Below are 27,490 nucleotides of genomic sequence, written 5' to 3'. Positions count from 1 at the left end.
GAGCAGGGCTCACACAGAGCCAGGGGCTTTTCTGCTTTTCGCACTGCCACGCTGGTGAGGAAGTTGGGGTGCATGGGAGGCCGGGAGGAGACACAGCCAGGATAGGTGACCCCAAGTGACCAAAGGGATCTTCCAGACCATAAACATGCTCAGTATGTAAAGTGGAGGGAAGGAGGAGGAAGGTGGAGACATTTGGAATTAAGGTGTTTGTCTTCCCAACCTTTGCACATGATGGGACCCAGTCTTCCTGGAGGTGGCTGAGCATGTGCCTGCCCATGGGAAGCAGTGAATTCCTTGTTTTGCTTTGCTTGTGTGTGTGGCTTTTTGCTTTCCCTATTAACCTGTCTTTATGTCCACCTATGACCTTTCTGGCTTTTACCCTTCTGATTCTCTCCCTGATGCCACTGGTGGGGACTGAATGAGTGGCTGTGCCAGGGTTAAACCACAACCTTACAAGTCTCAGTTGTCACTTGAACTAAGCAACACTTGACTCAAGACTGTCTCCTAGTGGAAAGAAACAGAAATAGCATAGAAGGAACGTTTTTTTCCAACCAGAGGATAAAGCTCAGTAACAGACACAACTGCTTCACTTTCATTCTCACCAAATTACGTCTGCTTGTACCTAAACTGTTAAGGTTTAGTCACACACTGGCCTTCTTCCATAGCAGCAGGTGTCGACATCAGGATTTGAAGGAAGACCCCAGACACTGGAACTCTAGCTAAGCAAAAGGCCGGGTCTGAGCTAATCTACCAACTCGCACACAATTCCTCAGTATTTTCCAATTTTTTTCCAAATGTTTTACTCTAAGCCCAATTAGTCCATGTTTCTTACAAAAATGGATACAACTGCATCAACTGTCTTTTACTGTTAATTTCTGATAAAACGTATCTTCTAGCTATAGCATACCTTGTTATTACTGAATTTTCATGAACTGGAACAGAGGTGGCATCATGGTTGTCACTCGCAGGAGTGCCAGAAGTTTGCAGAGTAACAGTGCTGGAACTCACGGAGGCACGTACAACCGAGACCGGCAGGGACTTTGCGAGCTGTTCTCCCTACCTCCAATACGCTGGGACAGCAACAGGTGCCTCCTCTGACCTACTGCTTTTCCATTTAGGCAGGCTGGAGGTTTACAGTGTTCATGCACAAGCTTCATGTTGTTGCTCTGAGCATTCTGATGAAATTAGAACTCTTCCTGACAGTTTCTTGTTGGTTACTGTGTTGCACCTACTGTTGACACCCAATTGCCAGTGTTTCAATACGATGCTCCAAGATTAAAGATTAGTATCAAAGGCCCTCTGACAGGAGGAATCCAGAGGCTTGCAGGGTGCCCAGCCGAGGAACCAGACCTGGCTACAAAACCTTCCAAGCAAAAGCACTGCCTCTGCTTGTCCAACTGCTTTAAGGCTATTCCCTTTCTCTCCTACAGTCTCTTACATGTCATACCATATATACCACATCATCTGCCGCCTAAATTTATGACACAACACCCGACATCTATCCTAAAGGAAGCTCCATAATCACTGTGTAAGAACTCATAAGGTGCTTTTCTCTTTACAACAGATTTGATGTTAATTTTTTGGTAAGTCTAATACATCACATATGGAGCTTCCTGTCTGTAACACAACTCCTTGTAACAACAAACCTCTACAAGTCTCAAACACAGCCCTAGGCTCTAACACCCAGAATTCAGGAGCTTTAAGATGCTACAATGAAGGAAATAAGTGCCACAGAACTTCCATGTGTTATCAGCATCTAAGGTGAAAGATAGACAGGAAGAAAATTTGGTAGGGGTTTTTTTTCCCTTTTGTTTTTTGAATTTTTTCTAAAATAAGAGAAACCTCTATAAAATAACTTACTAAAAAAGCTCTACAAAATACCAGCCCCAACTGAACTCTACTGTTCACACATTAGAGGCTATTTCCAAGCATAGGAAGCACAAGGCATAGGTACTTCTAAAACCATACTCTCTGTGTAGGACACCTGCACATACAGATTACTCTTTAAAAATACTCACATTTTCTCACAGGTTCCACGTCCCTGTGTGCTGGTCAGTTGAACTCTTGTACCTTTCTGTTCACCAGCTCTCAGCCAGCTACTAAAGAACAGGTCACAGCAGATCTTGTCATCAAATAGGCAACTGCCAAGTGGCTCTTTGCTGTGGTCCTATCAGGTGAGCAACCTCATCCAAAAAAACCTGGAGCAAATCAGCTCACCTGGCTGCTACCTATAGCAAAGCCAGTCTTAAAGATGACCTGGCTCACACTTAGGAGCTTTGCTGACATGATCACAAAGGTAAGGAAGGCTACTAGAGCGAAACAGAAAGAAACTGCCTTATAAAATGGCTCTTGTTACACCAGAGATCCACTCGTGGATGCATCTTCTTGTTACAGGAGTTGTAACAGCAAAATAATTATGGTACGTTGCATCCCCTGCCCTGCAGGTGGGGTGTGGAACAAACTGACAAGCTCTTCTGAGATAAGAAAGGTTTTTGAGCTGCAGCCTGTGCATCTCTAGGGCTGTGTGGAAGCTTGCTGATAGGCTTAAATTCACTTTACCATAACACACCTAAAAGAGAAATACTTCAGGGATCTGCAAACTTAAAAAGGTCAGTAGTTCACTTGAGGATGTTAACTCTTAGTGGTGAAGACTTCCACTGTAGCTTATTCAGCTGCCAGGCATAACAACAAAGCACCCCACTTGGCATCTTAAGTTAAAAGAAAGTCAGTCTTCAGAATGGTACTTATGGCTTCAAATTAATATCATTATCTGATACACATGTAAGCTAATCCACAGTCTCCTACACCGAAAGACTATAGTGCTTTTTTATATAATGTTACATGTATACATACTTGAATTTATCTGTAATAAAGAACAACCATCTTTTTCCCTCTAGCATGACTTTAATAGTTAAAAATCAAATCTGTGCAGAGTGTACTTTATTTGTTCACATTACCTATTTGTGGTTAAAAACCACTTCAACTGACAGTTTAAAAGCATTCTTTTAAAACAAAGGAATTAAACATAGCTTGTGCTAAAAAAATCTGTAAATTACACGGATGCAATATTATACAAGGAGTATAAAAAAATCAACAGTATTCTACAGAAAATATTCTCAAAACAGCAAATAAAGATTAGGCATGTAGGCATGATCCTGAACCAAACAAATATCAATTAAAAAACAGCTAACAAAATTTAAAAAAAAAATCCCAAATTTCTGTATAAAAAAAGCAAGGATTCAAAGTGCAGGTGCTCCAGTTTTCATTTTACCATATTATTCAGTAAGTCAATACAGGATACTATTCATCTTTATATATAAAGTGACAGTGTTCTCAGTAAGACTTAAACATTCAGTTACATTATCTTGCAGATTTTTTTTTCATTACTGCTACTTTACACTGTAGTAAATAAAGACGTATGCAATACAGGCTTTCATTTTCTTACTCTAACAAGGATATAATAGGTTGGTGGTAAAGGTTAGTTTTAAGAGCTAAGCTATATTTGCTGTAGATCCAGCCTTAGAAGTATATATATATTTTTTAACTTTAAAAAAAACAGATTTCAAATTTTAAAAAGAGACTCTACCAATCTGTTCTGGGACCTGCATACACTGTCTTTGGAGCACACCAGCAAAGCTTCCAAGTCCACTGGTTAGGAATACAGCTCTGGGCAGGGTCATGCTGGAAATCTTTCTTTGGTGGCTGCAGCTGGGAAAAAGCTCTCTCTACTAGGCTGAACCCAGGGAAAGGCAAAAGGGCTCTGCCTTCCATCAGAGCAGAAACCATCACATTTATCAACATTTGCCTGATGTGCCAGTTAGGCTTGGGATGGACTTCTCTCTTTTACTTGAGCATACCAGCCTCAGGCAGAGGAAGTTATGAGCCAGGCAGGTGTCACTGAAGTGGTCTTTTGTATATTCAAAAAAATAAAATCAAAGCATACATAAAAAACCTCTTTGAAAAAAAAATGAAATAAAATTATCCTTCAGGGATGTTGCCTGGAACTTAATTTCACCTGAGGTCCTTTTCAGGTTGATGGCATCCCTTTGAATTTTAGTTTGTTCCCATTTTGTTAATTTCTTTTTTTCCCAAGAATCAGATCTCTATATATGTCTATTTTAAAAATGCACATAAATATTGGCATAAAGTTTACATTTAGAAATTAAGAACTTAACTTTACCATTATATATTGACAGCAAGGTTAATTATACACACACTTCACTGACAACCGTTTTCTGTATTTTGAATAAAATTTGCATTTGTGTAACATTTCCCACAGAAAGAGTGATTATACTTCAAGATAGTTAAGTTTGCACCCCAACATTTTCACATTAGTGAAAACAATCATGTTCTGAAAATACCAGGGCCTGTGCCAGGTACTAATAAATACAGAATAAGGAAAAAAAAAGAAATAAAAAACCCGACTGCCTTTTATCCCGACATAGTAGAGATTTCATAGTCGCTGGCCGAGGTTATTGGTCTGCCCCTCATCCTTATGTTTTTAGCATTAGTAATCCTAGCCATCATGGACACGGGTTTGTCAAAGTACCTAACCAGCGCTGGCTCAGTCAAGAGGGAGGCTAAAAATTGTTCGAAGGTGATAGCCCAGTCCCTGTCGATGCTGGTGCTCCTGCGAAGGGCAGCGGTGTGGCTGCTCCGCACCAGCACCGTGTCCTCACCGATGTCCTCGCAGTGCAGCTTCTCCTCCTCGTGCGACCCTGCACTCAGCACCGAGTAGGAGGACATCGAACTGTCGTCTTTTGTGTCATCGTCAGAAATGAGCATGGAAGAACAGGCTCCGTTGTCCCTGGGAGAAGAGTCGTCAAGCTTAATGTCTTCCATCTGCATGCCCAGGGCGCTGTCGGGGCAAACAGCCTCCTCCTCGCTGGCAGCCAGGCTGCTTTGGAGTGGCTTGTGCTGCTCCAGGGGGTACTGCTGAAGCTCCTTCTTCTGAAACAGCTCGCTCTGGATAGTTTTGCCACAGCTGCTACTGCTGCCATCTGCCTCGCTGGTGGGCTGCACACTGAAGAGCTTGCCAACCTCACCTATCTCCAAAAGCAGGCTGGTCACAGCAGCCGTGGCGTGGTACAGGTCCTGCTCGTTGGGGTCTTCACTGAACATATTATACATCGTCTTGCACAGCTCAATGAACTGCCCCTAAACACAGAGGGGGGAAATGTTAATGAGAGCAGGGAATGAATCAGACTGACATCTACTAAATCAGTTTTAAGAGCCTGGAATCGAGGCATGACACAACAGTTTATGTGATTAAACTGAAACTGGAAATAGCCCAGGTGCAGTCTAGAAAGCGTTTTCCATGACTTGGCAGTCAGATGTGTTGCCTCTCTCAAAGCTATTTAGAATAAACTGTTGGATGTTTCATCCAACACATGACAAATATAATTCCCTGCAGCCACAGGAGGGCATCAGAGGGTGAGCAGTGAGATACTTAACATTCGTTTTGGTGGGTTTTTGTTGTAGGAATGATGCTCAGTATGACTAGGGGTCTGCTAAAACTAATGAGAAGTAATGAAAAATTAAATAAGACTTGCAGCACTCTGACAGGGTTAACTTAGTTGGATGCCAGTCTTTATAAATTCAAAACTCATGAATTAAATAGGAAGGACATTTGCTCAGGGCTACCTTAAGTAAGAATCATTGTTCTACAGGGAATAAACCTTCCCTATGTGCTCTGGAGGAAACAGCTATCCCAGTGGGTCTCCTCCTCCTGAGCAGCTGTGGATCTAAGGGGAATGAGACCAGCAGTGTAAGTTATAAAACATAAAATGCTTCTTTCAGGTTATGTGTATCAGACATTACGAGCTAGCTGGTGATATTCAATGTCTCATCACCCTTTGTCTGCAGATCAAATTAATACGTTACCATTCCTATATGTGTGTGTCTCACTTTTGGGATGTTCTGGGAGCTGGATGCCAGTTATGGTATTTTGAAAACAACTAACTTCTGTAATCAGCTCACTGCTGCTCTGTGGTAAAAAAGTATCTGCCTCAAAATAAAACCTTTGTTCAGTGTTACATATTGAATATTTATACATATATGAAGAAAGTTTAATGTTAATGAAAAATAAGTGCCAGCAGAAGTACCTGATTCAGTTTGGGCAAGTCCTTTGTGTTTTTTGCTTTGGATTTATTCTCTTGGCTCCATATTCTCAGATAATTTCGATTGTCTTGTGAGCTCTTCTTGCCTATTGTCAACAAATTTCCCACAGATGCAGGAAAAGTCCATGAAGAAACCTTAAATTAATACCTTTTTTTCCATTTTCAAAAAGAGCATCTTTGTAAGAAACAAAAGATGTAACTCACATGGAGACACCATGCATACCTTTGTCTGTTTTCAGACTCACTGTGACAAACCCATCATCTACTCCTTGTTTGTTCCTGCTGTCTAGGCCAACAACTAGGAAGTGGAGGGGCAGGGGAGAGAGATCAGTGTGCATTTAGAGAGATACATTTCATGTGTACAGTGCAAAACAAGAAAATATTTACACTGCAGAAAATGTAGAGTAAAAATTATAGGAATAAAAGATGATTTTTACCTATTCTTAAACCTGCTGACATATTCCATATAATTTATATCATCACTAATAAGGCTTGGACCATCTTAAATTTTATTTGTGTAGTACAGTGATTAGCCTGTGTTACCACGACACAAAAAACTTATGGCATGATGATTGTTTGGTGATTATATTAATGCATCTTCTCTTGTCTCTCAGGACATAAAATTGCCATTTCTAGTCTATTCACTCCTCCCTGTATTTTCAAACAACATTCCTCCCCCTTGTGACCTGAATTTTTCTTGAATCAGAGAAACTTTACATCAAATATCTTAAGAAAGAGAATGCCATTTAAGGCAACAGCAATGAGACACTGGCTCTCATTAGGGCACAAAAAGATTTCAAACTGCTGAACTACATTTTGATGTAACTTTTGGTCTCAGTTTTATAGAATATTTTAAGTTCTGATCCAAATACATCTTGAAAGCCAATATATTCTTATTCTCCATCAAGACATATATGCTGGAATTATCACAAAACTATACTACAACACCCTCGATGACATGATTCTGCAAGTACTTCTGCAATGCAAAGTACAGGGTGGTTCTGGGTGTACTCATGCCTGCACCTCTAAGGTTATAAAAATATATACAAATACTTCATGCTCCCTTTTATGAAGAATACTTCATACAAAGTTTAGTCTAATTAAAAAGTAGCATATGTTGTTTGAAATGCATTACCTCATCTTTTCATGCCCGAGACAAAAGATGCCTACCGTGTGTACAGTCTGGTGTGATGTCTTCAAAAAAGTACTGAGTAGCTTCAAAAGCAGAGTCTGGCTCTTCTTGCTCAGGGGATGGATCTAAGGAATGTGGTAAAATTCTTTCATTAAAAATTCCATCCTTTAAGTAAAACCAAAAAGATATTTCCATTGATACTTTTAGAATGCCAGTTTCTAGAATTAAAAAGTATCAGGATGTGATGGGCTAGGAATCATCTCTTTTCAGATCACAGGAAAGGAACAGCTGGACCTGAATTCTTCTCCCCAGAATCCAATACTGTCTGAAAAGGAGCTGCTTGCCTTAAGAGGCTGGCTTACCCATCCTCCCCTGTCTACTTCCATTACTTTCTTCTGTGCAGCTCAGTGTGTTCTAAGCACGGTGTGAACTCTTCCCTAGCTGGAAACAGTCTGTCATGATTAATTATGAGCTTATCAGTCCCCAAATACCAGAAGCTGCATTTTTAAAAACAGATCTATTCTGTTACAATTCAGTATTTTTTAAAAATTTTAAGTATTTAAAAATATTTTAAGATTTTCTTTTCCCTGTTTAATTAATAAATCACTCAAGCCTACCTCCAAGCAAGGCTAGCTGGGAGCAATCAGGGTCTTATGCTCAAAGCACATGAAGGTGAATATCCTCCTAAAGCTTTTAGACATCTTAACCAGAGCATGTAAATGTGCACAAGATTTAAATTACCCAAGCACTTGCAACATACTTAAAATTGCAGGTTCAGTGAGGACAGCAATGGGTTCTTTATGGCACTTGCGTGACAAGAGAGAGGATACAGTTGCAGGATGTCATTTTCTTCAAAGGCAAAACTGTCCTGAGAGGTTTTCATCGCCTCTCCACCCTAAACTGCCTCTCTCACTTAGCTGAGTCCAAGTTTGTACAGCTCCCTGGAAAACACATCTATGAAACCATCTGGAGCTTCCCTCTGCAAACAGTTGTGTCAGCCCAGAGGGGACAAAGAAGAAAGCCTGGCAACAGAAATGAGGAACCAGAGCAGGCAGAAACATTACAAACTAGCTTTGCTATTAAATAAAGTGCATTATGGTAACAAAGGTTGAAGAATATTGTATTTATGCATGGGGCATATCACCAACCCCAGCTTAACAGGCAAAAGACACATATAAATCACCTGTTTGTCACCAGAGCAATAGAGAGCTGTGTGGGTGCTTTCAGACTTTTCAAATCTGTGTATAGGTACGGTAGAAGCTACAATAAACAGCTACAATAGTTTCCCACAAATAAATTTTTAATTGGGAAAGCTAATCATAAACAACTGTGCTCCAAATACCTGTTCTCAACAAGACAACAGCTATTTTAAATCATTTACTTACCTGGCAAAACATGCATTTTATACAGTAGCTTCAGCTTCTCTGTAAGATCTCCATGGCACGCTGCACCTAAACAGCATTACATACAATACATTAATACTCAGCATTCAATGCCATTTTATTTATTATTGCTGCAGTATTTTGGTTTAGAAGCTGCTACATTCACTCTGGGGAGCACTGTACTCCCTTCACAGCCTGAAATCATAAGGCAGTCACTTGACATGTAAGTGTCCTGTAAGTCTGCAGTAGAAATAGCAAAAGAACACTGACCAATTTACCCTGAATTTTGTACTTTGACCTTGGGTCCTTCATTAAATGCCTATTTTCTAATGTTCAAAAATAACCTATGGTCATGGCAAAACCACTCAGAAAGGCCTCCAGCTGAAAGTCAACAAGACTTTTTTGTGTGGACTTCAAACTTTCTGATCTGAGGATCCAATACAAACATCACATGACTCAAAGCAATAAGATATTTACAAAAAAAAACAAAAACAAAAAGAAATTCAAGTAAACAGCATCGATCACAGCTTAGCCATGAACTAAACTGATGTTCAGGCAATACTTTCTACTGATTTACCCACATCAACCCCTATTCCTTTCTTGTCTACACTACAGTTAGCTGTATGAAACTCAAGCAGTCTACTGTAGCCCCTCATTCCAATTAATTAAATGGATAGTAGTTCATTTTAAAATAATTAAATAACCAATAATCAGATTTCTTCATAACTCTAACTTGTTGTGACATACCATTCATGAACAAATTCATTCACCTACAACAATTAGGTTATGCAGACATTTATTTTACCTTCGAGGTGACCAGGTCAACTTACCTTTGCTATGCAAACCACAGTGTGTGGTTTGGCAAATACTAACAATCACAGTCTCTTGTAACACTACAATAAATACAGATGTTAGGCCAAAGGATTAAGCACATCTACGTTAGCCAGCTTTCAGCTTGGCCCTTTTTAAGCACAAAACCTTAGAATAATATAATCGATTGGGTTGGAAAAGACCTCCAAGATCATCGAGTCCAACCCTTGGTCCAACTCTAGTCCATTTACCAGATCATGGCACTCAGTGCCACGGCCAATCTGCATTTAAAAATCTCTAGGGATGGTGAATCCACCCCCTCTCTGGGGAGGCCATTCCAATGCCTGATTACTCTCTCTGGAAAGAATTTTTTTCTGATATTCAACTTAAATTTCCCCTGGCAGAGCTTAAGCCCGTGCCCCCTTGTCCTATTGCTGAGTGCCTGGGAGAAGAGACCAACCCCCACCTGGCTAGAACTTCCCTTCAGGTAGTTCTAGACAGTGATGAGGTCACCTCTGAGCCTCCTCTTCTCCAGGCTAAACCAACCCCAGCTCCCTCAGCCTCTCCCCACAGGACTTGTGGTCCAGTCCCTTCACCAGCCTTGTTGCTCTTCTCTGGACTCGCTCCAGCACCTCAATATCCTTTCTGAACTGAGGGGCCCAGAACTGAACACAACACTCAAGGTGTGGCCTCACCAATGCAGAGTACAGGGGAAGGATCACTTCCCTGGTCCTGCTGGCCACGCTATTTTTGATACAGGACAGGATCCCATTGGCCTTCTTGGCCACCTGGGCACACTGTTGTCTCATGTTGAGCTTCCTGTCAATTAGTACTCCAAGGTCCCTTTCTGCCTGGCTGCTCTCCAGCCACTCTGTGCCCAGCCTGTAGCACTGCAGGGGTTTGTTGTGGCCAAAGTGCAGGACCCGGCACTTGGCCTTATTGAACTTCATTCCATTGGAATCAGCCCATCTCTCTGAAACTACGTCTTAGCTTATGCACCCAGGTACCACATGAAGTGCCCCACTGCTAAAGGCAACTTGAAACAAGCACAGAATGGGCTGCAGTTCTGCATCCTCCAGCAACAGCTAAGGAAGTGGTCACCAGGGCACAGGGTGAGACACATAGGCTTGTTCCTCTCTCTGCCCTGAGGTGTGAAGAGAACTGAAAGAGCTCAATTGCTCCTGCTTTTCACCAGAGATGAACCTGTGCATGCATCCTAATGTCAGGTCCTTTTCCTGCTCAGAATTATGAAAAGCATTGCCAGCAGATCAAGGGAAGTGATCCTGCCCCTCAGCTCCACTGAGGCCACATCTGGAGTGCTGTGTCCATTTCTGGGCTCATCAAGAGATATGGAGCTCATTGAGCAGGTTCAGCAGAGGACAACAAAGATGATTAAGGGACTGGAGCATCTCGCTTACAGAGAAAGGCTGAGGGAGCTGGGAGTGTTCAGCCTTGAGAAGAGACAATAGAGAACACCGCAACAATGTCCGTAAGTATCTGAAGGGAGGGTGCCAAGAAGATCAAGCCAGGCTCTTCTCAGTGGTGCCATGCAATAGACAAGGGGCAACGGGCAGAAACTGATGCACAGGAAGTAGATGAACTTGCAGTAACACAATGCAGGGTAAAGGTACAGAAGAATATGCCAGGTTGTTTCATCTTTGCTCAGCTGAGGCCTTAGAGACATGTGAACTAAGAGGTTCTTGAGCTACTTGCTCCAGGAACAGTGAAAAGGAAACAGATTCACAGCTGCAATTATAGCACTCTCATATCCAAAAGGACTTCAGGCTGACATGGAAGAAAGGGCCATGAGCTCATGCTGGGACACACAGCACCACCCCTTTTCACCTCCTCCTCATGAAGCTACCAGAAGAACTCAGTGGCATCAAAGAGAGGTTTTGAGGGAACAAATCATTAAGGTTACATAGAATAAGTCTATTGAAAGAGAAAGCTGTGAAACAGAAATGCTTCTGGTGCCACGGCAAGCATCTGCCAAAGTGGGCCATGCCTAGGAAGTACTTGGATAGACACTTCCTTTAGAAAGGACAGATTTGAGTAATTAGGGCCAGAGTTCAGTTCTGCTGCTTGGACTCAGTAAGGAAAGCGAGGGCAGTGCCTCCAGAATGCCCATCCTCTGACCATGCTTTTCAGGACAGCCAAGGAAAATGTGACAGGAGCACATGCATCTTGCTCCAACAAAAGATACTCCTCATTTAGGATACTTTCCTAGCAAAGGCATATTAGCTTGGTGTGGCAGACTGAAGCAGCTGATGTTTGTGGAATTGTTCCAAGTCCTGGGGCGTGATGAAATATGCTCAAACAGATCTAATGTTGTTTCTGTTGACTGTCTTGCCCTTTCTACCATACACATGCTTCTTAAACAAAAGGGGATGGCAGGGTTGACTTTTTTTTCTAGGAAAAAAAGAAGTTTCAAGCCCACACTGGGTTTAGTTTCTGAAAAAAAGTGGGTTTGCAGAATGAACAGTTTTGATTGTTTTGCCCATTGAAGATTTTAGTTCTGTCATGTTGGCTTATAGCCACATTTGTGCATTTTATATTCATTTCTGCTGACAGAGGTCAACACTGGCCCTTGTTCTTATTACTCATTATTCGTTCCAAAAAACTGTGTCTCTGTCAGTAACTGGTTGATGGTTATTAAGAGCATCCTGTAAACAGCAGGAGCATTTAATTCATGGGTCACCAAAAGGCCATTGAGTGTTACCTGGGAAGCGGTTCCTCAAATACATATCACTGCATCACTGGGGTTTTTGGGTGGTGTGAAAGGGACGTGTTACCACTACTGTACAGAGGTTTTAAGGCAAGGCTGCATTTGGAGCCCTAACACTTAAAAATATACTGCTACAAAGACTTGCTGAAAGCCAGATATTGGGAAACTTTTTCTCTTTTAAAAACGATCAAAATTTAAAGCTGGAAAAAATGCAAGGTTGCTATGAATCAATATATGATAGATGGTGAGATGCTGATCACTTTTACAGAAAACAATTCCTGCTTTATTCAAAAAAGGAGTGGCCAGCTCCCACATCATCTTTGCTTCTTCATGTTAGTCCTGGGGCTCACACCATTCCCTTTGTGGCAACACTGAGTTCCATGTCCTGAAATCTTGCTTCTTCAGGACTTGTGTAGGCCACAACCTTCACCACCAACATTCAAACTCATTCTTGGACCTGCAACTCCACTTTCTCCTTTTCAGGTGACTTCCATCCTGCTCTGAGCCTGCACTCTTGGTTACTGATTTCAGAAGTAATATAGGTGATACCTCCCACAGCAAAGACTGTGGGGTGCCTTATCTTCCCCTCACGCAGGAACACACATGTGGCACATCAGCAAACTTCTAAAGAAAAGGACTTTTATACAGGGGCAAAACCAGCATCCTTACTCTATTCTTTCTCTGTCCCTTATGTATGCACACAAACTTCTCAAAAATCTTCATGAACCACTAAGGGAGTAAATGCTGCCTCTCTCACCTTTCCAGAAGCATTAACAAATGATATAAAATTCCCATCTTCCAGGAAAAGCTTAAGGAACATGTAATGAAATGCAGTGTCACTGAGAAAAGAACACTACACAAGAACATACAAAAGGCTTTTCCAATGGGGATACTCTGACTAAGAGAAATAACACCATTAAGCACACAAGTTGCAATTCATTTTTGTGTTGAGTTAGTAGTGAAGGAAATCTTCAGATCCTAATGGATGTGTAGGTCTTTGTTGTCCATGTACCCCAGAGTGATACACCACTGGCTAATGTAGATGTACCAGCTGAGACCACCCTGAACCCCAGTGGGAGCCACTCTCACAGGCACGATAAAATGAACTGAACAGTAGCATGAACAGCTCTCAAAACAAAGGTAACTTAGGCAAATTGACATATATCAAACTCATTATCCGATAGTGTTTCTGAAGGATGGGATCCCTTTTAGAAAGAAACTGGTCCCGTTATTTTGGAAGTGAATCCTCCTTACTCAGCCCAGAGACAAATTCGCGGAAGTTGATGAGCAAGTCTCCATTTTCGTCCAGCAGCCTGAACAAGCGAGCAGCCAAGATATCTGAGTGAGTTCCACATGCCCAGGGGAAGAGGAGAGCGAACATGCCCTTGAACTGCTCGAAGTCAATGCGGTACTGCTCCAGGTAGGGCAGGCTGGGGTCGTGCCTCTCAATGGCATTGCTGTTTCCTCCCCAGTAGCAGCTAGTCAGATGTTCTGCCTGAACAGAAACAGTAAGTACCAAGAGATTGTCAGCACCTCTGTGAACAAGTCATCACTATCAATGATTAAAAAAATAATCAAAACTCATACACATGCATTCTTAAAACAATGCAAGATAGCAAATGTATTTCAATTTTCCTGGCCCTTCTACTTCTGGAAGAGGTTTCTCCTCTAACTAGTATAAAAAGACAACCCTCTATTAAAAGAAAGAAGATAAAGCAGAACTTCTTCTGCCTCCCAGGCAGACAAAACATGACACTCCTGTTTTGAACAGAGCAGTAAGCAGCTGTAACTTCCATATATACACAGGCTTGTTGTGCTTAGTCACCTTCTTCACTCTCATCACACAGTCAGGTCAGAAAGGGGAGTCTCATGAAATCTTTATTTAATCTCTGATCATATAAAAATCACTGTTTATTTAAAATATTTTTTGTTGAACTACAGATTCTAAAAAATATTGAATAATGTACTGAAGGCAGTGAAGGTTCTGGAGCTGATTTTGACAGCATCTAATTAAAAACAATTCAGAAGCTTAGGAAAAAAGATCCAAGCACTACCCAGTGATCAAACCAGCACTGTCTGACCTGGTCTCTCTGATTCCATGAAAAACTGAGAGAAGATACTGAGGGATTTGGACAATTGCAAGACTTGTCATTTAAGATGGGAAATCAAAAGGAAATAAATTCTTCACAGTATATAAAACAATCCTTGTTATAACAAAAGAGAGGAAGAAAGTATCTTATTTTAAGACACTGTGCATAAAAGTGAAGTTAAAGCATTTAACTGCTCAGTTTTAAATGTTTGGATCTAATGGCATTGCTGTACAATCAACTTACAAAGACATACCACTTTGTGACACTAAATTCCCATGTAATGCATTAAAGCATTAACAATGGCAAAAATCAGCTATTGTGATTACAAAAGTATTAAATCTTTGAGATAATAAAGGTATTTCTGTACTAAATTCCAAAACTGGGGTCAGGTAGAGAGAGACATATATCAGGCTTCTAAAGACTGATCAAAAGCCTCTATCTATTCACTTTTTTGTTTAATGGTTTTCATCAGTATATGCATTCTTTCCATGAACAAATCATGCAATGTATTACTCATTTCTTGATGTTTTAATAACTGCTCGTTTCTTGTCTTTGTGTTTTTCTTTTTTTGGGTTTTTTTGGGTTTTGTATATCAATAATACAGCAGTTAATTCAAATTTGTATCAAAATGCCCAACAGTAACTCACAGGCTTGACCTGGTCTTTAGAAAAGACACTGTCCCATATCAAAACCAAATGTTTACACTTCCTGCAGGCACAGGATCTGATCTTCACTTAGCTTTACCTTGAAAAGAGCATACAGTTCCTCCAGTTCATCAATAGTAAAAGAAGTCTCTGTCACAATAGTTCGTACCTTTTGAAACACAACATTAACAGTTACAGACTTGAAATCCACATCTCACTGCAAAACTAGTGTGAATTTCAGAATCTAATTGATCTTAATATTTGCATTATTGCAGTACTTACCACATTACGCTTTGTAGTATCTTCGAGGGTTTGGATAACTTTTAGTCTTTGTTTGAATCTCATCTGTTCAATTAAATCTGCTCGGATACTTCCAAATTTCTTAAAAGAGAGAAAATAGTACAGGATAATCTCTGTATTAATATTCAGAATATTTAGCTTGCCTTTAATGCATTTGAGAAATTAATTTAATTATATGATATGCCACAAATGAAACTGCTGTTAAGGCATTTTTCTAACACATTACAAAGTTATGAAGACTTTAGGAATATATCCCTAGATTTTATTTTTCCCAATAACTTACTTTCATTTGAAGAGGTCTTTATTAAATTTCAAATTCTCACATTTCATACTGTCATCTCGGTAGTTAGAAGCTTCTTGCCTGGCAAATCTCTATGAATAGACTGTTTCATTACTCCACTTGCAGGGTTTTATTTCAATTTGTCCTGGAGTGTCTCAGAATCATAACAGAGAGGATATTTAAACTAACTGAATCTCTAATGGCTGAGACTGTATAGTTGTGAGTTATTAGAAACGCCTTTTACTTGAAATTTTTTTCTAGTTGTGGTGATAGTAGAGAATATAGTCGCCCATGGTCATAATCAGCACTTGCTGAGAAAAAAAAACCAGAAAGGTATTCAGAAATCATACAGATTTCACTAATATTTCTAATATTTAAGTTTGGAAAAGCACAAAAAAAATTGAGATGAGAATTAACTTTTTTCAAATTACAAGTCCAGCCTTTTGTTTATAAATCTGTTTTTGGCTGTAGGATGTTCTCCTTTGAGGCCTCAGGCTTCTATATAAAACAGCTCCAATTAAAGGTTTTTGTTAAAAGATAATCTAACCCCTCTCCCTTGCCCCACTTCAGCCTTCTGAGATGAGTCTGTATTTCTTTTATGTTCTTTCAGTTTCAAGCAAAGCCAAACTACAGAGCATCAAATTCGTCTCTGAAGCAGAAGGTGTGTGCAGTGGCAAGTGCCTGTTAAGAAATCTCCTACCTCATAGGAAGACCTGATTAGTCTGAAGATATCCACCTCAGGATAAGGCTCTACATCATCACTGAGCAGTGAGTGAAGATGAGGAATGGGAGGAAGAGTGCTGTCCTTATTAGTCACACTGTCCAAATATCTGGTGGGGGAGAAAAAAATGAGAAATTCAAGACACAATTGTAACCCTTCCCTTCTGAGGGTTAACAGAATAAGGGTCACATACAGAGTATTAAATGTAAAAAATACCAGGCCACTCTCTAGTAAGAGTAAGGCTATACTAATGAAATTTATTATGAAAAAAATCCAAAGTTGCAACAGCATCTTGAAAACTAAGCACCACTATCAAACATGAAGAAATCAGAGATTACACTGAGCAATAAAGGTTTCTATTAAATGACTCAAGCCACTCTATTTATCAGCCATCTGTTTCACTGAAAGGTGAAGATTCGTTCAAGATCATACCTTCTGAGTTCTATTTGGTACATTCCCGTGACATCAAGTCTTTATCTTAGTAACATTTAAAAGGTAGGAAGCAAAAGATGAAATAACAAAGCCTTTGTAAGCAAATAAAATAATCAAATAAATTAAGTTTCTATAACCAGGTTTGGGAAGTTTACTTTATTGTCTTGAAGAATTTATATCTTCTTGGTAACAACATTATTTTAAGATAATATAAAGACTTATCTTATATGGATGAATGGGGACTATAAGGATGTAAAAGGTTTACATATTGATTGTTCTGCTTTAAGTTTAGTATTCAACATAGAAGACAAATAAGAAAAGTAAGCAAAAAGAAGAACAAAATTAAGATACTTTATTTTCTGCAATAAATACCTTCCCAAGACTGTCATGGCTTCTCCATCATCTTTACAGTTAAGCAGCTTGTCTACATTAGCTTCGAGGACAGCGAGTGCTAATTGAAATATCACCTTTATTCCTTCACAGAAGAAACAATCCACAACCACCACTGCACTTTCAAAAGGCATTACACTGAGGAAAAGAGTGAGGAACCAGGACAGAGAAATGGTGGAGATTACACCCAGGTCCTGCATGCAGTCATAAAGCTGTGGAATGTAGTCACGAGCCAGCTCTTCAAAGACACCCTGATCCACCAATGCTCCTGTTGAAAAGAAGTTTGAATGTCCATTAATTTGGGAGCAACTGACACATTGCCATTTAGGGGAAAAAAACTATATATACATATATTCTATAAGTACAAAGCCTATGAATATTTTACATGATTCCTACACACATCTTCTCACTTTCAGATACATAGAAATTTAACTGCAATACAGTTTTTCTGTTTTAATGATACACTTCATAATAGCTAACAAGGGGTCAGTTCGGTCTAGCACCTGCAGAAATTAAATGGTGGCTTGGGAGTTACCATTACTAATTGGGATAAGACCTCAGCATCACCTGTTGAACGGGGCCAGAGTAACTGTAAGGGTTTGGAATTATTTCAAGAGAACCTTAGGTTATACATTTTCATGCCATGATATCAGTGTCTTAAGCAGGCCAGGAAAAAATCATTTCTAGGGCTGAATGAGTATCTCAAGGTTTTGTGAGCCTCAATAAAATAGTTTCCATGATAAATTGAAAAGCCACTTCCACATACACAAGGAAACTTCTGACAACAGCTTTCAGATACTTGGGCCCTTTCAAATTACAGGTAAACAGGCACAAAGGCTTCTACTGCAGAATGCTAAAGCTCCTGTTTCCACCTTACCTTAATGAGATAACTGCATCATCTAGAATTCAAATTTCATCCTCACATCTCTTTTTAATTTACTTTGTTTAATCCCACTTTAGAATGCCATCAAATACTAACTGAAAGAACTATTAACTATTACAGCCTATGTTTAGGGAATTGCTTCTGAGCTCCTGAGGAAGCTGTCTTGTCACTGGCACTCACAGTTCTATTTATGCCACAAATACATTTGATTCAGTACAAACCACCAACTAATTTGGTTATTTTTTGTACAGTCATTTTAGAAAATGTCCCCATAACATACCAACAACTCTTGTGTTGTAGTAGTCAGGTAGCATACGCTCACACAGAGCCACCAGCAGCCAGAAAGCTTCCTCCTCTTTTGCATAAAGGAGGAGCACTGAAGTGACAATATTCATAGCCTAAAAGAAAGAGAAATACAATGATTCAATGCCTAGCATGGTTCCTGGAAGGTAAGTGGTTAGGAAATTAGCTACATCTCCCCCTTATAGACCCCAAACTGCTCAAGTATTTCCCTGTAAAAAGAGCAGGCAATGTTTTCCCAGTGCTCAAAGGAAGGCTTAAGAAAGCCTCAAATAAACACAAAAAAAATTGGGGTCTTAAATCTTTTCGTAACCAAGACCCAAATCAGGTCTGCAAGCACCCCATTACAGTGATTCTGATATTCTGCCATAAGTGCTCGCAGGAGATCTGGGTGTGGTGCAGCCAAAGCACATTCTGCAACACTAAGGACGCCCCAGCACCCCTTGCTGAGGCAGCCTGCACTCCCCATGCTCTCTGCTCCCAAGAAAAGGTCAGGACACAGCACCTGTGAGCTCAGGGAAATGCCTGCAATGGTGTCAGTCACAAACAACCAGAGCACAGTGAAATACAATTGTCTTCCTGTTGCTCATTGTCCATATTTGACTGTGGACATGATAGTCTTCCATGACCTGTCTGACTCTACTTCAAACATCACAGCACTGTCCAATGACCTCTGAATTGCTTGCTTACAGCCTTTGACCAGACTGCTGTTAGTCTGAAGAAATGAAGTATTTCAGTATTATTTTCTTCTCAGTTTGTCTCCCAAGGAATTAGCTACTCATTTCAAATCCTATAGCATTAAGACTCCAGCTTGATCATTACCTGTTTGAAACAACAACTATGGTTTCAGCTGAAACTCCAAACAATGTTACAACTCTGTCAAAGTGTGTTTTTTGTCTTGTCTACCATATATAAAATACTTCAGTGCCTGAACTCTCATTGTAGCATTCTGAATGCCATGGACCAAATCTCAAGGCTACTAATTACTGTGACAGCTTTAAGGACCAGAACTAAAATGTCTTTCTACTGTTCCTCTGTTAAACAACCTTTACAAAAGTTGCTCTAGCTATTACTTAGTATTACATTAGTTATTAAATAATTTATGATGGTATCTCTTAGATCTGCTTGCACTTCCTCATATTGTATCTAGAAGTCTTAATAGTCAAACATTAATCAGGCTTTTTAATACTCATGAATTTAAGTTTCCTTTTTGCAAAAATACGTAGGAAGGCAAAAAAATGCCCAGGTGCTAAGCCAAATTTATATACCAAGAAAGAATGATTTAGGACCAGAAGCTACAGTGACCTGAATTACAGGCATGAGAACTTCAAAACCACACAAGGGGGTCAGCATTAATTCTGTGGATACATGGTTGTGGCTCACAGTGATAAAATATCTTCTAGAATGCTTTGTTTTTTGTCAAGTGGAGGGTTATTACAACTCATACATTGAATAACTAGGTAAAAATTTAAGGCTGAACACAAAGTGTTTTGGTTCTTATGTTAAAAAGAAACTTTCTTCAGGGTCCATTTGTTGTTTTCTGTAGATGCACTTCAGGACAGCTCTGTTATCCTCTGTTCAGTTTCTGGATTTATGGGCAGAAAATACACTTACACAAAACTGCACATCTCTCAACATGTGCTGCTAATGCTGCTGTTAGAGTAGCTCCTTTTGTCAAGTCCCTCTGAGCTCAGCATCGCTGCCATTCTGAGTTGTCAGCTCACAGCATTACCCACGTACCAGTGCACTTCACACAGCCCAAAACTCATGTGCAGGGCTGAAGGAACAGGAGTACAAGGAAAGAAGTGGAATTCCAGAAACTGAAGGAGTGCAGGGTGTTTTAATTACCTGACAATATCCTATGTTTGGGTTTCTAAAAGCATAAGCTGTCAAGACTCTCCTCAGAGCAGCAATACCCATCTCGTTCTGGAATGCAGGGTGTTCCGGAAGGGAGCGGTGCAGATCCCTCTCTATCTCTTCTGTAGCAAGATTATATTTTCCCATTGATTTCTCCACTAGGTCCTCATAATAGCCAGGATGAGTGGCCATTTCATTAATGGCTCCTGAGAGTGGGAGAACAGTATTAAAACCAGAATTAAAAAGGAAGGGTTACCAGGTACAGTATTCCAACTTGATGATCTGCTGCCCTTTCATCTTGAATGTCACCAAGCACTTCGAAAGCAAATATGAAATGCTATTTCTGTAAAGGTAATAAAAAGGATGTGCTTAGGTGATTATCAGCCCTTCTTGTCTTTTCCTCTAGAGACAATTTTATATTGAGGTTAAAAAGAAGCTAAAGCCTGTCTCTCAGCCAGAACAACAAATGAGGCATGGAGAACAAACCAGCTATGCAGTCACATGGTATCATGAGCTCCCTCTGCAACTGGCTGTGGGTTTGGCTATCCTAAATAACCCAAAACATGTCTCTAAGAAAGCTACTTGCCCTGAGGAGGAAGTTTGGTTGCAGAAAGCATGATACATCAGCAGGGGACAGGAACTCACATTCCTGCTTCTGAAAATGACTCTCTCATCTTGGGCAGAGCACTTGGTCTGTCTTAGGGATATCACTGCATGCTCGCAGAGTTGCTATGAGATTTCATTACAGACTTTAAACCTTCTTTGGAAATGAAAATCAAGCATCAGTAGCACAAACGGAAAATATCAATTAGACTGTGAAAATTGGTCCAAACTAGCTGTTAATCAGACACAAAACAGAGCTGTGCATTCCTGTATATATTTTCTGAAAACATTTGTTTAATGCCCAGCAGCAAAGAGATGTATATGATTGAGTATTGTAAGGGAAGAAATAGAAAACAAACCAGAAAGCATCAAATAAAGTCTCTGGTGAGCTCATGTCCTAAATGGTGGGGGTAGCTGTGGTAACTATCTTGGAGTGGGGCAGAGCTAGAGAAGGCATATGGTAATTGAAAGGTTAAGAAGAAAGACTGAGATAGGATTGATTTCCACGTAACTAATAGTAAAACTAATAAAATTCTTCAACTTTGAAAAATGCATGAGGTGACACAGAGAATCCCTCATGGCACAGAAGATGGACAGAAGTATTTGCTCACTATTTTTCACATAATGGGAGCACCTAATAAAGTGATAAAGTACCTTTTTTTTGTATTATTAACAAAAAAAGCGGTTCCACGCAACATGCTTGAACTCTGAAATTCCTTGCAACAACTTGCTGTGAAGGCCAAAAGCTTAATTGGATTCAGAAATCAGTAAATAAATGGGAATTAGGCTTGCTGGTGGTTGTTAAACAACTAGGAGGCCCCTAGGCTGCTGGCTTCTGGTAACAGAGTGTGCATTCTGCTTTTTTATATTCTTCCCTAACTTTGGGAGCCTGTTTGAAGAAAGGGTATTTACTGGTCGAACCAGAACTCTTGTCCAAACCTGCCTGGTATCTGCTAACAATCAGAGCCTTATTCACTCTAAATATTTTCACTTAATATCTGCACCTTTAATCATCTTTGAAATCCCTTTTTCCCCTCATGCTTCTGCTTAAATCCCACACTTACATTCAAACGAATACCTACCTGAAAAGAGTAGCCAAAGTTCTCCTCTCATGCTTTCTGGAATGCCCTTCAGCACGAGGTCTCTGGTTTTCTCTGTACGATACATACAGACTCCTTGGCCATATTCAGCAAAGTGAATCTTCCAGGCCTGTTCCTTCAGGAACTCTTTAGCCTAAAAGGAGAAAAAGGCAGGCATAAAGATGCAACTTCTCTTTCTAGCTCTCTGCCTCACTGAAAACTGAAGTGCTAAAAAGCCTAGACTGTCCTAACTTTCCAAGGTAAGAAGAAGTAACTTGGCTACAGTCCAATTTTTCTTCTTAGTGGGCTTCCCAGTTTCTATTCCAGTAGACCTTGCTGTTAAGAGAAAATTATTGAAGCAGTTGTACTAAAGAACAGGAATACAACCTCTCCTTGATTTATATCCAGCTTTGCTTTCTTTTCTGTAGTGAAGTTATTTCTACTTGTAAAGCAACATCATGTCCAATGTTTTATTTCTGTGAAAATTACCACTTATTAACTCTGGCAGGATGAAACTCTCCTGAGTCAGAAATGTGGGTTTTAAAGAAAACATAATTTAACACCTTTTTCAGTCAGGTACAGCACTTGGGAGTGTATTTTACCAGCTTAGGGTTGAACTCCTCAGGTGACCTGCGCCGATACATGGTCATTAGAGCCTGAGTTGCTGTCGGGATGCCATTGTCATTGAGGTTGAACTGTCGCTCTCCCTCCGACTCAGAGCTGAGGCTTTTGAGAGGGCTGCCAGAAATGATACTACTTGATCTTGTAAACACCTGTAGAAAGCAGTCACAAGCAACACAGACATGGGGATGAGCCAGAGTCTGGACATAATGGTTTATTTTACTCTAAAGAGTTATATACACTAACAGTTAACAAAAAGTCACCCATGTACAGGCTGAACATATGGCAGCAGAAATTAAACCAGGAGAGAACAATGAAATGACTGCCAGTTTCTCAATAGCTCCCCTGAAACACTATCAAATTCAATGATTACAATTACTAGGGTAACATTAAGTAGCCGTGGGCAACTGAACCAGCTCTCTTGGTCTCCTGTCAACATCTCTGACTGTTAACTCCATGGGTGGCTCCATGACTGTCCAGAAAATAAGATTTATATATAATATATATTTTTATATGTGTGTGTACACATATACACACACATTTACATCTATATGTATGTTTACACAGATATATACAAAATAAATTATTTTTCCTCTTGATTAAAAAAATGTTCTACAGAAAAGTCAACATTGTCAGATTGTGATTTGGAAGAAAAATATTTCACAGGAAAAAGATTTTCTGACATCTCAAACATCTTTGAAACTCTAGTACAGCAAAATATCATAGAGCACTTCATACCAAATGCCTGAAATTGCAAACAGTAGTCATGCATGTCTATGTTGTCATATTATTAATGTATTACAATTATTAATTTGTGTTTATAATTCAGTAGGTAGACTACTTAGATCCATTTAGGGCAAAAGTCAAGAGCAGAAGCTACTTTCAGCACTACAGAGGCCTATGTGCTCTGGCATACAACAACACAGTAATTAAACCTCACCGTCAACAAAGCAAGTAAAAACAAATTCCATTAAGATATACATGGAAACAGGGCAGGGATGTCCAGTGCAACACTAAGGTATGGCTTAGTGCAGACCCAGAATGTGAGACCTTCCTACATAAGACCAAAATGATACACCACAAGAACCTTTTCTGCTTTGAGATATGAATTACTAAACTCTGCTGGATTTAACAAATCTGATGAGGTTATAGTATGAAGCACCTGCATTTCATACATAAAATCTGGAATTCAGCAGATGGTTTAGCATTCAAAGTGCCTAAGTGTACCTTATTGTGTCTTTTAAAAACCATTTACTTTGCACATGTACATAAGGAAGTGGTTCAGAATATGGTTATTTGATGTCCCCTACAGGGCAGGGGTTTTTTTGTTATTTCAAATGTTCCAAAGTTCATTAGCCATCACATGCAAACTTGCTCAGCTCAGACATTGTTTTCAGAAGAATCAAAGGACAGGATTTAGCAGCTAAAGTCTTAAATAAAAGGAGTTTCATATCAACTGCTTTCTTCAAATTATTAAAATTCCACAATAGCATTTGACTTGGACAAGTTAATAGATATTAAAAATGACATCCAATTAACCAGTTAACTAAAAATGACACTTTCCAAGAAGATATACTGTAACTTCAGAATGTGGCAGCAGGAGTTAGAGCAGCTTTTCATCAGCAACAATGATTTCCCTTAGGTCTAACATAAAAAATAAATATCTTAATCACAAAATTTAAACACTGCAGCTTAAGGAAACTAAAAGGCATTAATGCAAAATAGGTAACATCTCTGTGTACAAAGGTTTAGCTTTTCACCTGGCTTCTCTCTCCTCACACCAGTTAAAATCCCCTTCTTGTAAAATACGCATGTTTCTCCACATACCTCATCATCTGAGCTGATGTAGCTTCCAGAAATATTTTTTTCCAAGTAGATTTTTGAAGTGGTTTGTTGCAGAAAGTCTGAGATCCTCTGTACAAGAAAGTCTCTGTCCTTCAAGTTGGCAAAGAGGAATGTCATTCTATTTTTCGTGCTGATTGACAATGGGCTGGGCAGCACACTGGAGCTGTCTGCCTTTTCCACTATTGTCACCTAGGGAGAAACAGTAGCTAGAGCTTAAGAGCTTTAATTAATCAAGTTTCTTGGTCTTAGAAACCATCTTAAGACAATAAACCCATGCTTCTTCTGCCCTTACATCAAGTCACTATGGACATTCCTCTGCAGAAAACATGATTTGCATACAAGGACTTAAAGATGAAGGCTCTCATCCCTCAATCAATTGGCTTCAGTACATTCTCCATCAAAACATCTCTGAACTACTTAGTTTATTTTCCTCAGGCTTTATTTAAAAAAAAATCAGTAAAACAGCATTTCACCTGTGGGATGCAGATTTATGGGCTCTTTGTAGGACTCCCAAATCCCTCTACTGGTTCTCAGCACCAGCACAGGCTGAATCAGCAAAGTCTTTTGCTTACCTTTTATTGCCAGTACATGTGCACAAGCCATTTTTGAGAGGACACTCCTGCACTACTACATCATACTGTGATAACAACTGTTATTTCAACTGTATTTTCACAGTACACAGAAACTTGCAACAAATTAAAACTAACCCCATACCTTCCCTTATAAAGGAAAACATCTAACCCTGGTGGAGGCTTCTGAAAACTTTCAACAAAATAAAACTAACCCTGTGTTTTCCCTTATAAAGGAAAACATCTGACATTGGTGGAGGCTTCTGTTTGGCTTTCGGTTGTTAGTAAAGTGGTAAACAGAACTAATACCACAATCTACTGAGTCCAGGGAACTGGTTCCCTCAGCTTTCGGAAAAGCACGTTAACACAAAGAAATCTCAGGGCTAAGTCATACACTGTTGATGGGTTATGTAACAGCTGTGTGCTCTAAACAGTATCAATTATTAGCCTTAAAAACAAATCAATCTATCAAGTTTATTGCAGTTGATACATTGAACAAAACACAAATCACAACTGTAAATACTTTTAACCACTGCTTTTGCAACTTTAAACAATTTCTTAGGTGATGAAAATTGACCTACTGCCTTCAAACCAGAAAGGGGCACGTTTCAGTTTGCTAGGACCTTTAGATTTGCTCCTTTTAAAAACAAAAATCAATGGTAAGACATTAGTGCTACAATAAATATCTCTCTAGCTAAATGGAGAGTAACCATTTCTCTCACATTTTCTTTGAAGATGAATTTAAAGACTGCAGTGCACAGCTCAGGTGCCAAATCACTCCTCTACCCACTTCCTTTTATTTTTCTGTTAAATAGAAATCTATTAGTTACTTGCTACCTTAAAGGATCTTCAGTAACAGCATATTGAAATTAGCTAAAAGGTGTTCCCATGCTGTTTTTCTGTTCCACTTGAAAATTGTTTCAGTGCAATCAGCACAAAAGACAGGTAAGTTCTAAAGGCACAGGACAGACATCACACCAAACATGCTCTGCTCCACTTATTTTCTATTCACACATATACCTGAAGTGCTGCTCATGGAGAGTGCACCTACTGTAGGTGCAGTGATTTTTCTGATCATAATTTCTGAATCGATGTGTCTTGTCTCAACTGTCAAAACATCTCTAGGATGCCACAGAATACTGGAATTAGGTTAGGGTCTAATCTAAAGCTGTAATTAAATAGAAAGCTTTCCTTTAATTATTAAGGGTACTGATCAGTTGTTCTGAGGTCTGACATTACCCAGTGGGTTACTACTCCCCTTGCTGCTGCTGAGGCTTAAACCTGTTCACACAAAAACACTTTAGCTATTTCTTAAAGGTCTAGAGCTGCTTTGAATCCTGTGTTTCTGTAGCTGTGGTTATCAAAAACAGTTGCTGGATCTACATCCAGGAAAAGAGGTCCTGTAAAATGAAAGCTTTGCTCTCCTTCTCCACCACTTTTACCTAAAGGACTGTTGTTCGATTTGCTTCCCAGACAGTGCAACCATAATTGAATGTCTTATCTCAAATAACCAAAGGCATTGCAACATGCCGTGAAGAAGCTGTACTTCAGAATTTCAAAAAAAATACTGTTTTAATTATTTGTGGGGAAAAACAGTGCCTTGAAATATTCAATGGTTCTTCAGTTAAGCCAAACTGTCCTTGGTTACATCAGCTTTGCTACTACTTCCAAAACTTTACACAATTTTCCATTAACCCACAAATCAAGTCAACCATGAAAAACCTCCTCAACATAATTATTTTTTATTTCATCAAACAAATTCTTTACTGAACATCCTCTTTAAGTGACCAGCTTTAAAAATGAAACACACCAATCTGAAAAATGCGGACAAATATTTTCCATATACAGGAATAAGCACTTGCAAGTCAGCATGAAGAGACAGTTCAAAACTTTAGGACTATTAATCTTTTTACACCTGACAAAAGCAAATCTTTCCTGACAGACTTTTTAACAGAATTTTCACTCATTGATGTAGGAAATTTCAGTCCATCCCTATGAGGCACCAAACATGTACAGTTGGGCTGTAAATCAGAATACAGAGATAGGAATGACTCACCAGGGTTGTGAAATCTGACAGAAGGAATTCCACGTGAATTTTTGTGGTAGAAACCATGGATTAAGATACACAATCATTAAATATTACTTGGAACACATCAAAATAGTATGCTCACAAGAGATTTAAAGGATGAAAGGTTGTTCTCCAAAACAATTTAAAAAAATCAAAGCTAGGATGCAATATCCCAGAGGATACTGCTGCATTATTTGCCCTATAAATTTACAAATGCAAATATTTACCTCTCGAAGAGGGATAATAAGGCTGCACAAGTTCTCTTCTTTACTAGTAAAGCAAATGTAGTTTGTAGAAACAAACATCTGACCCAAAATATGCATTTTGTTGAATGGAGTCCAAAGGGTACAGTCTGTGTGTCCATCTAATTTTTCATCCTTGGGAAGTCGGAACAATGCTCGGTATCTCTCACTCTTTGCTCTGGCATCAAGATCCCTGAAAAACCCACAGACGGATTCTCTTGTTTTAAGAAATAAATAATGCATTTTAAGACATCTCTTAGGCAAATCATTGCAAGTTAATTGCAACACATAACTCGGCTAAGTATGGAGTGCACAGCAAAACAGTGGAAATAGTTGGCATATAAGGGGTGTTACAGTCTTCTGTTGGAAGGTTCTAAAACTACATGAAAAAGAATTCT

General features: G+C 39.5%; 1 protein-coding gene across 1 annotated transcript in view; it reads right to left on the bottom strand.

The window, feature by feature from the left end:
• Nucleotides 1-2,923: 2,923 nt before the first annotated feature.
• TBC1D9 (TBC1 domain family member 9) overlaps nt 2,924-27,490 on the bottom strand; it is a 52,472-nt gene continuing 27,905 nt past the window's right edge. The window contains exons 6-21 of the mRNA XM_071555705.1: nt 27,078-27,285; nt 24,196-24,402; nt 22,350-22,520; nt 21,751-21,901; nt 20,057-20,271; nt 18,189-18,306; nt 17,008-17,293; nt 16,183-16,312; nt 15,185-15,283; nt 15,003-15,071; nt 13,423-13,663; nt 8,637-8,702; nt 7,290-7,376; nt 6,343-6,417; nt 6,105-6,205; nt 2,924-5,157 (exon numbers count right to left, since the gene is read on the bottom strand). Of these exons, the coding sequence (XP_071411806.1) occupies nt 4,432-5,157; nt 6,105-6,205; nt 6,343-6,417; nt 7,290-7,376; nt 8,637-8,702; nt 13,423-13,663; nt 15,003-15,071; nt 15,185-15,283; nt 16,183-16,312; nt 17,008-17,293; nt 18,189-18,306; nt 20,057-20,271; nt 21,751-21,901; nt 22,350-22,520; nt 24,196-24,402; nt 27,078-27,285 (2,950 nt within the window). The 3' untranslated portion in view covers nt 2,924-4,431. The remainder of the gene's footprint in view (nt 5,158-6,104; nt 6,206-6,342; nt 6,418-7,289; nt 7,377-8,636; nt 8,703-13,422; nt 13,664-15,002; nt 15,072-15,184; nt 15,284-16,182; nt 16,313-17,007; nt 17,294-18,188; nt 18,307-20,056; nt 20,272-21,750; nt 21,902-22,349; nt 22,521-24,195; nt 24,403-27,077; nt 27,286-27,490) is intronic.

This window comes from Pithys albifrons, chromosome 5 (assembly GCF_047495875.1).
Source record: "Pithys albifrons albifrons isolate INPA30051 chromosome 5, PitAlb_v1, whole genome shotgun sequence".
NCBI classification, from domain to species: Eukaryota; Metazoa; Chordata; class Aves; order Passeriformes; family Thamnophilidae; genus Pithys; species Pithys albifrons.
This window is presented reverse-complemented; position numbering and strand designations above follow the sequence as displayed.